Genomic DNA, 13,212 nt, shown 5'->3' with positions numbered 1-13,212 from the left:
AGGTGAAAGCAGACTGAACATAGCTGTGCAAATCTGAACATCTATGTCTGAACTCAATAAAAAGAAAGGCAGTGCTGTGAGGGGAAGTAAGCAAACATTATTAGGGAGTAAACATCTAATACACGTTGGATGGAATATGCAGAGACGTCCCTCTTTGGTGATTATAAAGGGATTTACAGTTATTAGCATGCACACAACACCTTCCTTTGGATTTCAGCAGTTATGTGAGATGAATCCCACTCAAAGGTAGGTGGGATCATGCTCAGTATTAATAATAAGCTTCAAATCCTACCAGAATAGCAAAGGTTTGCTTCTGCTGTTTTTTTACTTAATACCAAAACTCCTATTTCTATTTCCCCTATCCTATGGGATTCATACTTGAAAATCCTTTCTTCAAAGATACCTGAAAGCAAGCTTTTGGAGGTGTGTGCTTATAAAGAAATCATTCCACTGCAACACAGTAACAGCTTATAAGGTGATTGCTGCAAATCTCTTAAATATCCAATCCCCAAATTGCTTTACTAGTTACTTCTGTGCAGAGAGTGCAGAAATGCTGCATCTGGTTGTGCTCTCTGGTGATCCCATTATTTCAGACAAGGATTAAAAAAAATTCCAATGTTCATGCAGTAGCATGGTGTTGGGGGTTAGATTTGGTTTTTTTTTCTCTTCTCACAGAATTTTTTCCCATAAGTTTCCAAAAGCCTTGATGACTACTTAGTCAGAACAAAAAGAGTGCTTGAGGGATATAGCAGCACGAGGCTACACCTATTGTTTCTGAGTCCCTGGGAGTGTCCCTCAGAGGGGAGAGATGATGAGCTTTGGGAAAGGCAAAAAGACAGATCTGGGGGAGGGGGAGGCACTCTTGCTCTCAGCGCCGAGGAGGACGGTCAGGCTGCCCTCTGCCTCTGCCTCATCCTGGGAAATCTATCGTCATCTGCTGTGTACCCGGGAATCCTGAACTCGCTTTCTCCAGCCTCTCCCCCCACCGCCGCTGCTTCTTCGGACCTTTGAGGTTCCACTGCTACTCTGTAGCCCTGCACTGCCCAGCCCTGCCAGGACACCCCTGCTGTTCCAGCTGCCAGCGCAGAGCTCCTCATCTCATCCACCAGCCCGGGACTTTTCCTTCCTTCCAGTTCGGCCTCTCGGAGTCCTGCAGGGGCACCCAGATCAAACTGCTCTGGGCTTTTTGTAAAAGAAAGCCCTCAAGGTTCTTGATTCTGTTTATTATTGATACTGTAGTTGTTGTTTGTTTGTCGTTTTGTCCTATATACTAGTAAAGAACTGTTATTCCTACCCCCATACCTCAGCCTGAAAGCTCCTTTAATTTTCCTTTTAATTGGAATAATTTGGAGGGAGGGGATTTGAATTCTCCATCTCTAGGGAGGTCCTGCCCCTTCCTAGCAGATATCTGTCTTTCAAACCAAGACACATGGGGTCAGAAAAGTCATCTTTATGAACAACATTTTAAGGTGCAAGATGTAGAAAGGGATATGAGCTGTTTATTCAAGCTATGTTAGGCTCCCATAGATGTCAAGACAGATTGAGAAGTAGCAGCCTCATGTGGGATGTAAGACCACTTAGGAAGGTCAAGTTAGGCACTGAAACATTGTAATTTTAGAAGTTTAGGATAGGAGCCTAGAGGGCTTTTTTTTTCTCCTCTTGATACTTTTCAGTAGAGCCTATCTGATCTCAGATACATTGGCCAGCACTGGAGTTTAGTGTCCTCTGTTCCTTTCTTTTGGAGCAGAAAGGCACATTGACAGATTTCAAGCAATTTGCCAATTGCTTTTCCAGACCTCCACCTCTTCAAGCCAGTGGCTCTTTTCCACATTTTTTATCCCTAGGAAAATTAGTTTCTAATTAGGGGGAAATCATGAAAGGGAATGACAAACTGTTTTGAAAAATATTTTAATATGTGATGCTTAACAGAGGTTTCACCTTGAAAAGTTGGTGTGTAATAAAGCTTCCATTGGCTTTGATTTAACCCAGATGCTGGTGGATGCTCTTTACTGCAATTCATCACCATGCTCATAGTGTTTTTTCTAATAACAACATAATAACAAATTCATAATAACAAATTTACCCTCTTCATTATGACAAAGTCTACTACTGTGATGCAGTAAATTCCTATTTTCAAATTCCAAGTTGCTTCTGAGATTGTCAACCCAGACAATCAGCTGACATAAATTATCATAGCTTCAGCAGTTCTGGGTGGTCTGTGTGCTGTGACCCCAAAGATGCTCCACTGGTTTCCTTACACATGTTTTGGCATGGTTAGTGGCTGTTAGAATTGGGGTTGTGTGTTCTGAATCTGAAATGTGCAAGCATTCACCCACACTGGCCCTTATGCATGTAAGTGCCTTTCTTCTGGGCATCTCTCACAGTCCCTTTTCCATTCTGTAGGGCTTTGCTTTCTCTAAAAAAAAAAAAAAAAAAAAAAAAAAAAAAAAGGAGAAAGATTAAAAAAATATATTAAATGAAACAGCTAAATTCTCTTCCAATGCTAAACCCAAGTGGGGAAAAGACAGGAGTAATAAAAGAGGAGAAAATACATATTGTGCCTTACAGCAAACAAGGTTTGTTGTTATAACTGGAGTAAATATGAAGTCCTGTTGTGAAAAGTCAAAGGTTTTAGGATTACAGGCTTTATCCCATTAATTTTTTTAAAGGTTTTATTAAAGCAATAGTATTGTATATGGTTATTTACTATGTTTTGTCTATCTGTCTGTAGATTTGTGGTTGACTGTTAGTGATAATGAAAATAAAAATAATTACAAAGTAATATTAGCAGAAAAATCAATATAACTTTTTCATTTTGAATGAAAATTATTTAATAACTTTTTTATGAAGTCCTAACAGTTCTTTTTTTTAGAATTACAGAGAAATTATATCTGTAATACTAAATCTATCTTAATTCAATATCCAGTATGTACTGTGTGCATTAACATAATGAATGCATTCCCTAGCGTTTCCCAGCTGCAGTACTGGAAACTCTTGTGCTGATTTAATCCAATCAGGACCCCACAGGCTGCTCCAAAAGGACAAAGAGGCTCCTTCAAACCTATAAGTTTGTGGGTTACCTGTGGTTATGGCCAACCAAGAAGCAGATTGCCACCTTGCAAACCTCAGCTGAAGCAGCAGAGCCCATTTCAAATATAAACCCATGAAACAGCTTGGGGTGAAGAACAGTTAGTTTGTGCTCATCCATAAGAGCTCCCACTTGCACCAGAAGATCCCTAACCAGCTGGAAGTCACTGCCAACTATTATTGCTGTCTTGTTTAGGTATACTGGAAGTTGCTAAGTTGAGAAATTTAGAATGTGCATTTTAGTAAGATCACAGAAGGATATAAAGCAGATTGTCCATTGTAGAAGTGGAGGTCAATGGTGTTTCTTTTTATTCAATTATTTTAAGTCTTAAAGGCATACAGTACTATTTTTTTAAAACATATTTTTGACATATTTTTTAGCAAGGTCAAGATTTTGACTGTCAGTTTTAGATAGTCAAGAAATGCTGTGTTATTAAATGTAATATGGCAGCAGCTTCTACACACTCAAATTCCAATTTTTTTTTTGGATTTTCATAAAATTGTGATGTACTTCCTGGACAACAATCATTGGTTAATGGCCAGAATTTTAAATTTCATCTGTGTATGCAAACAGCATTTCATATGAAGGATAACATGGCAAAACTGTTACCCATCTGTTTGGTAGCAGAACATATGAAATACAAAAATGTTAAAATCTCTTCTTAATTAATTATTTTTATTAGTTGCTGTTTCTAGACATGTAAGTAGATGCAATTACATGAAAGATAAGTATTAATTTGCTGTGGGCAGCTATCATAAGCATAAACATTTTCGGCATAGTTAAAAAATATATACTTGCCTTTTCCAATGTAATATTGGTTTAGATATTCCAGCACTAAATGATGATAAAATGCTGATATATTTTCAGAGACTGCACACCACCCTCCATAGTAAATGTATCTTCTTTAAATTCCATGCACAGTTGTTCCAAACACTTGTGTTCTACAAGGAATGTGACTGAAACAGGTGTTTGTTTATATTCCAAAGCCTGATGTTTTAGCAGAAGAAAACATAGAAAATGTCCTGGGAAATGTAACATTTTACAGTCTAGTCTTGCCGCTTACTGTTGTGATATCCTCTGTGTTTGTGGGATCGTACCTCTGGGACATAGTGTTTGTATTTAAGTTAGTGCTCACACTAATGCTATTCCTATTTGATTTATTCACAGGACAGTGATATGGAGGCAATGGTTGAGTATTTGGAGAGTGTCTTGAATAGCAGCTCTTTGGGTAAGATGATATATCTTCTTTAGATAGCAGCAGTTATTAGCGGTCTGTATGCATCACTGTCCAACTATTTGCGTTTTGTAACCAAATTACTCAAAAAATGTGATCTCCTTGAAAATTACTTCCTTAATCTACTGCAGAGAAGTATAACTATGCCAAAAGAAAAGGCATAGGTAGTTAAGTGCTTTTGTTGGAGATAATAAAGCCATAAAGCATGCTAGTCAGAAGCATAAAATGTTATAAAAATTTTTTTAAAACTTGGCTATTGTCATTTTTTTCTCCAGAGGAAAATATTTGAGGACGTGGAAGCTATTTTATAGCTTTTAATCCTGGTAACAATAAGAGAAAATGAATTGAAATACTTAATTTTTTAAAAATTATGGTCAAGGTTTGGATAATAATTTATGTAACAGTATCTCATTACAGGTACAAAGAAATCAGTGAGAACTTAAGTTTGTAATTTAATCCTAGAATCTCTGGCAAAATACTGTCTATAGACTTACAGTTTGAAAACCTGGGTCTTTGTGGTCTACGTAAACGCTGAAAAGCAAACTTACATGAAGGAAGGCTATTTACTGTGGCTGCCACAGTCACTGTCCTCAGAGGCCACCAGGTGGGACCATGCCAGCAGCAGCCCCAGTGTGACCTGCATGAAAGGCTGGCTGAGTTCCCAAAGGCTCCCACTGAGCTGCTTCATTTGCATTTTTTCAGCTGGGATAAACCTGACTTGGTATGATCTAAATCCACAACACAGGAGACTCCTAGGAAGTCCTCCTTTCAGAGATTCTTCCAGGGCTGAGCACTGTTTCCCCCCTGCTTGTGAGCCTGGACAGATGGGAAGAGAGAGTCAGAGAAGAAGGATGAAAGGGGGTAATCAAAGTTGTTGCCATCACAGTCTTGTAGCCACTGGTCACCTTCTGGGCCCCATGTCAGGGAGACCCCCAGGACTGAAGGAAGGAACATTTGCATCCAGTTTCCCTTCACACTTACAGAGAATCCCCTCTCCAAATTCTGCACTCATCTATGCAGTTGCAGCATCACTGTCTGCAATGGGTTTGCAGAAGTTGAAATAAGAACACAATTTTGCTCTGTGCTTCAATATTCCATCATTTAATTAAAGAGAGGAATTACCTTGAAGGCTGCTGAGAGCAAACAAAAATATAAGCCAAACAGTGGTGTTTTAAAATCGATCTTAGTATCAGAAACTCCCTTATCTTAATCTTTTTCATTCAGTCTTAGGGAGAAGAAGATGCCTTTTTAAAAATTGTAATATTAAAGAATTAAATTGTACTTTTATCACTGAAAAAATCTCCAACCAGTCTGTGCTGAAACTTATACCCTTACTCCAAACTAAGGTAATAATTAGGTATGATTTTCTCCAAAGAAATATATGTGATGATAAAAAGAGACAAATCTCCAGGTTCTCTTTTATCTTTCTCAGTGTCATTGAGAAAGTTTAAACTTCCATTATTTTAAGTTCTTCCAAAATCAAACTATAAACCTCCAGTTGGGGTAATTTTTATGGGTTTGCTAATGTTCATTTATACCTTGCATATTGTTCACTGGGGTCCAAATTCCCATTACATCAACATTTTCTGTACATGGTGCATTTTACATAGGTTAGATACTTGCTGTCTTTTTCACACTAAAGCTAGGTGTGTCGCCTTGCAGGTCTGCATTTCTTTAGCTGACCACTAGCACATTAATTGTAGCCATGGCATTGCCAGTACTAGGCAGGACCTCCCCTCTTGTCATCCCATGCCTGTAGACCTTTACAACTCATCCTTTGCTCCCACTTTTCAAGGCATCTGCTGTTGTACCAGGCCTGTACTTTTCCACGTTATTTGAATTAACTTAGTTATAAATATGTCTTTCTACACAGAATACTACTACCCATCTAAAAAATCAGGTTATATGTTACAAGAATAAGTGGAAATAAAACAGCCCACTGCACAGTAATTGGAAGAACTGCTGCTATAGCTTAAGCAATTAAAGTTTCTGTCAGACAAGACCAGACAAAGCCTGAAGCCTTTCAGACTCTGTTCCAGGTGTGTGGCTTGGTACAAGCAGAGACAATACCTTATTAGTAGGCTACAGAGCTACAACAGAGTTATAATGGCTATTCCTGAGACAGTATGGATTTCATGGCAATAATAGGGCAATAGAATCAGGAATCTGGCCAAGACAGAATTTCTTGTAGCATCTTTCATTATTAAAGTATTACCAAATAATTATGAGTCATTCCAAGTGGTTGTTAGAGAACAACCAAGAAGAAAAAAGCTAGAACTTTTTTTAAAAATATCAACCAAGGCTGTAATAAAAAGAATGCAATAAATATAATTTTTTTTTTCAACTGGTGTAATTTGTTTAGTATAAACCTCAGTGTTTATAAAAGGACTTGGGAGGTAACTGAGTTTTCTCCCCAAGAGGTCCCTGAACCACTCCAACTACCAGAGCTTTTGTGGTACACAATTGCTTTTGTGTTGGCTATCCAGGTCCATGAGGAGTGCATTTGAAATAAGATAGGCCATGCTGATAAATTGAAAAATTGAGAAGATCCCACCAAAAAACTGCAAAATATAATGGAGTTTGAAAAATTCATTTTAAAATTTACTAAATTTGCTTGGCATTAAGGAAGAGAAGGTTAGGGGCAGTTGGGTCACATTGTATTGTTTATGAATCTGGGAAACACATTTGATTCAGATCTTTTATATCTTGTACAAAAAGGCATTGTAGGATCTCATATGTAGCAGTGAAAGCTAAAGAAAAGAAATATGACATACAAACATAAGTTTGTGATTCAGTGGATATAACAGTTTCACAACACATCATGGCTTATGAAGAGATGCAGTAGATGTGTATCACCAATTCTTTGGTCATAAGCAGCAATGTTTCTAGGAGTGCCTTTGGACTATAATTTATGAAAACTCTTACCAGATAATGCACCTGTGAATAAATTCCTTTCTCTACAGATCCTCAGTGAAAACCTCAAACTGGTGCTCTATCACCTGAGAGGACAAAGATCTTTTGCCCTTTGCCCCATGTTGTTTCTGCAGTACTGGGTTAGACACTGGGAGACATTGAAATACATTTAGAAACCACAACACCTGGTTTTGAAAAGTCAGTGTTGTTGTTTCATTTGATTTTGTTTAATGGATCAAGAAGGATATATTGGATAAAAAATGCAAATCATTATCTGGTAACATTTTGAAGAAGCATAGTTCCTTGTTGTGTGTTGATATGTGGGTACACAAACTACCTGAAGCTGGGTGCAAAATATATTATTAATCCAGTAATTGCTTCTAAGAAAATACCTTTGATATAGAAGTTGGTGTGATTATGAATCACCCCAGCAAAATTTGTTGAGGTGTGCTGTAGCACCAATGTATCAAGCTCTTAGCAGTCTTCACTGAGAACTCATTTTTTTAATGATTAACCACACCTTTGCAGCATCCTACCATATTCCGTTTGTGCTGCCATGCAGTAGCCAAAAACATCATATTAAATGGAGAGGAAGATAGAGAGTTTGCACGTAGAGACTATGTTTTTCTTGGCCAACTGCCAATGTGTAAAGTAGACAAAATATGAATTATTTAGCTAGAAATGCCAGGGGAAAAAACCCAACCAAACAACAAACCAAAAAAACCCAATCCCCACCAAACAAGAAGGATGTCTTTAATAGTGAAATGTCAGAGGAGAAGGAAATATTGTAGTAATAAATATACTGAATTCACTAAACAGAAAGAATATGCTGAGCTCTTACTACAGTGATATATCCTGTAATAATAGTAATGCCAGAATTTATCTGGTGCCTATGGTTAAATGTACTCTTCCTTAAGAGAATGCAAGGTTTATATTTTCCTTAGGCCACTGGTGCTCAGGGCATCAATTTTTAATTGGTTTCAAAGCACCAAAGCCTTACATCTGGACCTTAATACTGTGCCAACAGAGAGGAGCATGCAGCCTAGTAAGTCATGAGCTCTGCTTTGCACAGCACCTGGGGTTTCCTCTGAGCTATCCTGAGGATAGCTGAATTTTCCAATGCTGCCAAAGGAGTTGAATGCTCCCAGACTCCATGTAAAACCATATGGATATGCATGTGCTCTGTTACAGTAACTGATCAGGAAATGTTTTTTGCATTAATAGGTAAAATAGTTGGTTGCCAGTAAGAACTGGGCTTGTCGTTTTTCATCTTTTAAACAATATTAACTATGCCTGAGTTGTCATACTTAGGCACCAGATACCTCCTAGATATTAGGTGTAAAATAAACTAGGAAAATGTTTTTAACTGTGCCATCCTGCTAACAGAATCAGAAATCCATTTCTTCTGTGCTTCCAAGGTTCTCAATCCAGCAGACACTCACTGTGAGTGATTCAGGAGGATCACTCACAGTGGAAAGTTTTAATCTCAGTATTAAAACGGATGTGATCAGGGTCTAGAATCATGTAAGGCATAGGAGCTTAACTGTTGGGAGAGCCATGATTACACATTCCAGGGAAGCATTTGGTGTTCTCTGGAGGTGTCTATACCACCTCATAGAGGGAGGGGAGCTGCAAGCTCCCTCTGGCTGCATCTGATCCCTGCTAATGCAATTCAAACTAAGCCAAACCCCAGCTGAGTCCAAGCTAAAAACCCCTGGTAGGAGGGGAGTGTTAGACAAGGCATTGTGTTAACGTGTTTGACTTTTGGCTTGCTCCTATCCTATGCAAAGCCCTCCCATGCCTGTTCAGAACTTGGGTCCTGTGTGGCACAGCCCACACATTTACACCCTGATACAGCTCCTGTTTTGGGAAGTGAAATCCTAATGCCAAACAATTTTCAATAAGAAGCTAAAAAAGCTGCTTTGTTCAGCACAACAAATTGAAAGCTGAAACAGGATCTCTTTTCCCAGTTATAAGGAAATGAAAGCATATGCAAAAGGGAAGGAAAGACCTTCATAAGCCAAGGGATAGAACTGGCACAGGAGGAAAATGAGCATGAACTGCTCCCTAAAGAAATTTTATCAGGAAATAAGAGGGAACATTTTAGCCACTAGCTCCCACTGAGGTTTTGAAATTGTCTTCCAATGGGAGTAGTCAGGGCAAAAAATACATAAATTTCTTAGGAAAACCACAGACTTGTATGATGGGATGACTACATGAAATTGCAGCATATTTGAGCTGATAACCCTGACAGTGCTCTGTGATTCAGCACTTCTGTGTTCCTGTGGATGAGTGCCTCAGTGGTATGTGAGCCCTAGGTCCTGAAATATTGAAACAGCTCACAAGGCCTGCAAACAGAAAGAGTGGGAATGTGTGTTTATGCATATGTATCTTTCTTAAATACATACATATGTATTTACATATACAAGTATGTTTATATATATATATTGATACATAAAAAGAGTACCTTTATCTGAAGGAGAAACTGATGTCGTAAGAGAAATACTTCCAGTTTACAGTAATGATCAAGCTCAAGGAGAGACTGGCCTGTTAGGAAGAATGCTCTTGCTCTTAAAGATAAGTAAAAAAACAATGAAAGAAAATGCATATTGTCTAAGCAAATTTAATTTTGTTGGATATTTGTCCATCCCAGCACTTCCCCAAGTGATTATCCTTTCTGTTGTAATTCCCTGTGTATTCCTTGTTATTTCAGTTCTGGTGCCTTTAAGCTATAAACCTACTTGTCACTCAGAAAGGAATTGCCCTTAATGTACATTTAATAATCTAATTAATCTTTAATTAAAGTGGCTCTGCCTTGTGAGAAACAGGAATATTCTTCCTCCTTCTGACTGCCCTTGATTCTGCAATAGAGCTCAGGGGATGAAGGTGAATAAGGTTGTGTGTCTGTGCATTGATTTGTAGGCTCCAGGACTGTCACCAGAGTGTCTCCAGGGGTGCCCCAGGGATTCAGAGCTCTCGACAGTACAATGGCTGAGACCAAGCTGAAACACATGAGGGAGTAAGTAGCATATTTATGTGTTACCAATGTGCAGGCAATGAATATGGATTTTAAAAACTGCGAAGCACAGCAAATGAAACCCCAAAATCCCATCAACGAAAAGAAGTGGATGGTAAGGTGTTTAGAGGCTTGCCTACCTGCCTCCAGAGAGGATGAAGGTTCTGATTGTTTTCTTGTAAGCTGCACAATCACTGACATCCTTCCAGAATCCCTTTTGCCTTTTGCCTTCCCTGCTGTTGTTGTCATTCTGGATTTCACTTTCTTTATTAGCACAGCCCATGCCCATAGATCACCTGCAGATGTACACATTACCACCACCACGTTTGCTCCCTCACCCACATTTCATTCTTGTCTGGAATGAGAAATAAGTGGGTTTGTTTCCCATGGTGATATGATGTTTTAAACTAACTAAATTTGCTGCTGTTGGCTGGGATTTTCAAATGAGACAGAGGAATGTACATGGGCAGTTCCCTTTGAAACTCACTGTCTACTTGTTTTCAGCATTGCTGAAGCCCCAGCTTTATTTATAAAGGTTTCAGTGTCTTAATAAAACAAAAATCTGTGCTACCTTTCTAGAATGCACTGGTTAATGTATCTTAAGCCTTTATCTTGATTCAGTAATTTCTGGCCTTCCAAGATTTATTGCATCCTAATTTAGGTGCTGATCTAATAATCATAGCAATGTGTATTATTTCTGAGCTCAAATATTCTTTGCAATATTGCAAGATTCAACTGCTCTCAGAATATAAACTCTTTTTAAAAGGGCAATTTTTTTTTCTTGTGTAAGTGGACAGTGCCAATAATGTGGTGGATGTTACTGGAATACAGATAAGCTCAAACAGTAGATGTTAATAATTTAAGTGAGATCTCTGAAGAAAATGAGTACAATTCCAACACCATTGATAGCAACCACTGGTTAAAACAAATCACCATGTACTCAGGAAAATACCAATCACATTTACTCCCAACAGAAGTTGTTTGGTTTTACAGTATTTCGAGATGCAGCAGCTCCCAGGGTTTCACTTCATGGCTTAGCTTTTGTTGTGGAACCAGTCCCAGGTCTCACAGCCTTCCACTTGTACTGCTTTCCATTCTCTTTTCATGGAAACTACTTATAAAAATAAATTAATGCATTATGTTGTCCCAACTACTTACAAGGTGAGATTTTTAGTCAAAATTCCCACTAAACTTACAGATTTCACCTGGTATTCTCATGGCTCCTGGATAAAACAAAATACTTGAACTTCATGGTCATTGCTTTTAGGGCTGAGGTATGATTAGATCCCTTCCTTCAAATTCTGTTTTTCCAGTGCTGTTTCATGGTTTTCATGGTTTGTTGTGACTCACATTATTGTCCTTTCTCCAAAGCATAGCATAACTTTTTCATTTTCTGAATATGTGAATATGAGAAAGGACTTAATTGCTTGGAAAGTAAAGTGTTAAGGAACAATGAGCAGAGTACCCAGCATGTGTGTAGTCAAGGAGATCCCTGCAAATGCTGACCCATGGCCGGTCTGCACACAGGGCACTGTGGGGTTTTCAGTGGTGAGAAAGAAGCACATCTGGCTATGAATCAACAGATGAAGCCACAGCTTCTCTGCTCATCCCTCAGCAAACTTCATATGATGTGTTTGTTGAATGTCATCCTCACAACTGTGCCACAGAAGCAAGGCTAATATAATTTAGACTTGTGCTATTCAGTTTTACTCGTGTAGATGGAAACTTTTGGGGGGCGGGGGGGTCTTCCAGATGACAGCTTCTAATGAAAGAGACAATGTGAGGAATTTGTCTTACAGAAACGGAGTAGCTGGAGTTCCTAAAAGGAAAGAGAAGAGCAGAGCAGAGGAGATAATGTGGAGGTGCAGTGCAATCTGGTTGGGTGTCAAATCACTCTAGAAAGAGGACTATGAAGGTTTGGGATTTGCACCATTTTCAGATGTTAGGAGCAATAGATTCTGGTGAGGGAGACTCCTATGTCGTGAACTGCTCATAAAGAAACTTTGTGCCCATGCATTACAGATGACATTACTGGAAGAAAGTGTCAGTAGCTCAGATAAAATGGTAGATTAATCTAAAATAACACAGGGTCTAACCACAAAAGTGCCTTTTAGCCATTTCCAAAAGTCACATGAATAATGTTGGCTTGCAAACTACTGTAACAAGGCAGTCACTTGACAAGAGGTTATGTCCACATTGTTAGAGTTACTGCAGCATAATTCACTAAATGCCTTCTTTGACTTGCTGTGTACAGAGCATCAATTTAGGAGTTTGTACTGTATTCTTATGCAGAACTTGACAAGGATACTCCTGTGAGAGGGAAACTGTGCTAAAATCTTTATGGGAATATAGAAGGGAGCCACTGATATTCTTGAAAGTGGTAGGTAGGAGTGCTTGGTATCCTCCAATTTCAAGTGAAAAGAAATAGCATTTTTTTCATTATAACCCCTAAATATTTCCCCTGACTTTTTCTTTCCAATTACCATTGCACTCTCTGTTCCAGTTGATCACATCCAGCATCAGTGAATTGCTGTCCTCTGAATAAAAGTCATGATAAAACCACCAACTCCAGTATCAACAATTTCTAGTTTGTTATATTTGGCATCAGAATTCATTATAAATTTTATAAGAGCAGAGATTTAACTTCACCTTTCAAGCAGATTTCATTGTCTCCACAAAAATTTCCACTTCAATGCTAAGCATTTTGATATTAGGTTCTGCAGTGTTGATAAGGAATCTCCATTTTTTGAGCTAGCTCCCACTGTTATCATTATGCTCCTCCCCAGCCCTGCATGCCAGCAGCGAGAAGTCAACCAAATATAGAAATCAGAGCTGTGAGACTCTTATTCCTCATGTTGGGCTTTGAAGCTGCAGAATCATGTTAGATGCAGGAAATGGGAGGAGCCATTTCCTGGTGTTTTCTGTTGTGGCCACCATCTAACTCTCGTGGTGGTTCCCATC

The 13,212-nt window shown here is 38.6% G+C and overlaps 1 protein-coding gene across 4 annotated transcripts in view; it reads left to right on the top strand.

Annotated features, from left to right (window-relative positions):
- Positions 1-13,212, top strand: part of NEK11 (NIMA related kinase 11) — an 83,607-nt gene that overhangs the window by 58,814 nt on the left and 11,581 nt on the right. For 3 of the 4 annotated variants that reach the window (XM_063408032.1, XM_063408011.1, XM_063408041.1), the window contains one exon: positions 4,256-4,316. In XM_063408032.1, coding sequence (XP_063264102.1) covers positions 4,256-4,316 — 61 coding nt within the window. Of the gene's footprint in view, positions 1-4,255; positions 4,317-10,157; positions 10,255-13,212 lie in introns of all 4 variants that reach the window. The other variant, XM_063408021.1, reaches the window with a different exon arrangement.

Source organism: Prinia subflava, chromosome 1, assembly GCF_021018805.1.
Source record: "Prinia subflava isolate CZ2003 ecotype Zambia chromosome 1, Cam_Psub_1.2, whole genome shotgun sequence".
Taxonomy (NCBI): domain Eukaryota; kingdom Metazoa; phylum Chordata; class Aves; order Passeriformes; family Cisticolidae; genus Prinia; species Prinia subflava.
The sequence above is the reverse complement of the archived record's forward strand: the minus strand, read 5'-3'. Positions and strand labels throughout refer to the sequence as shown.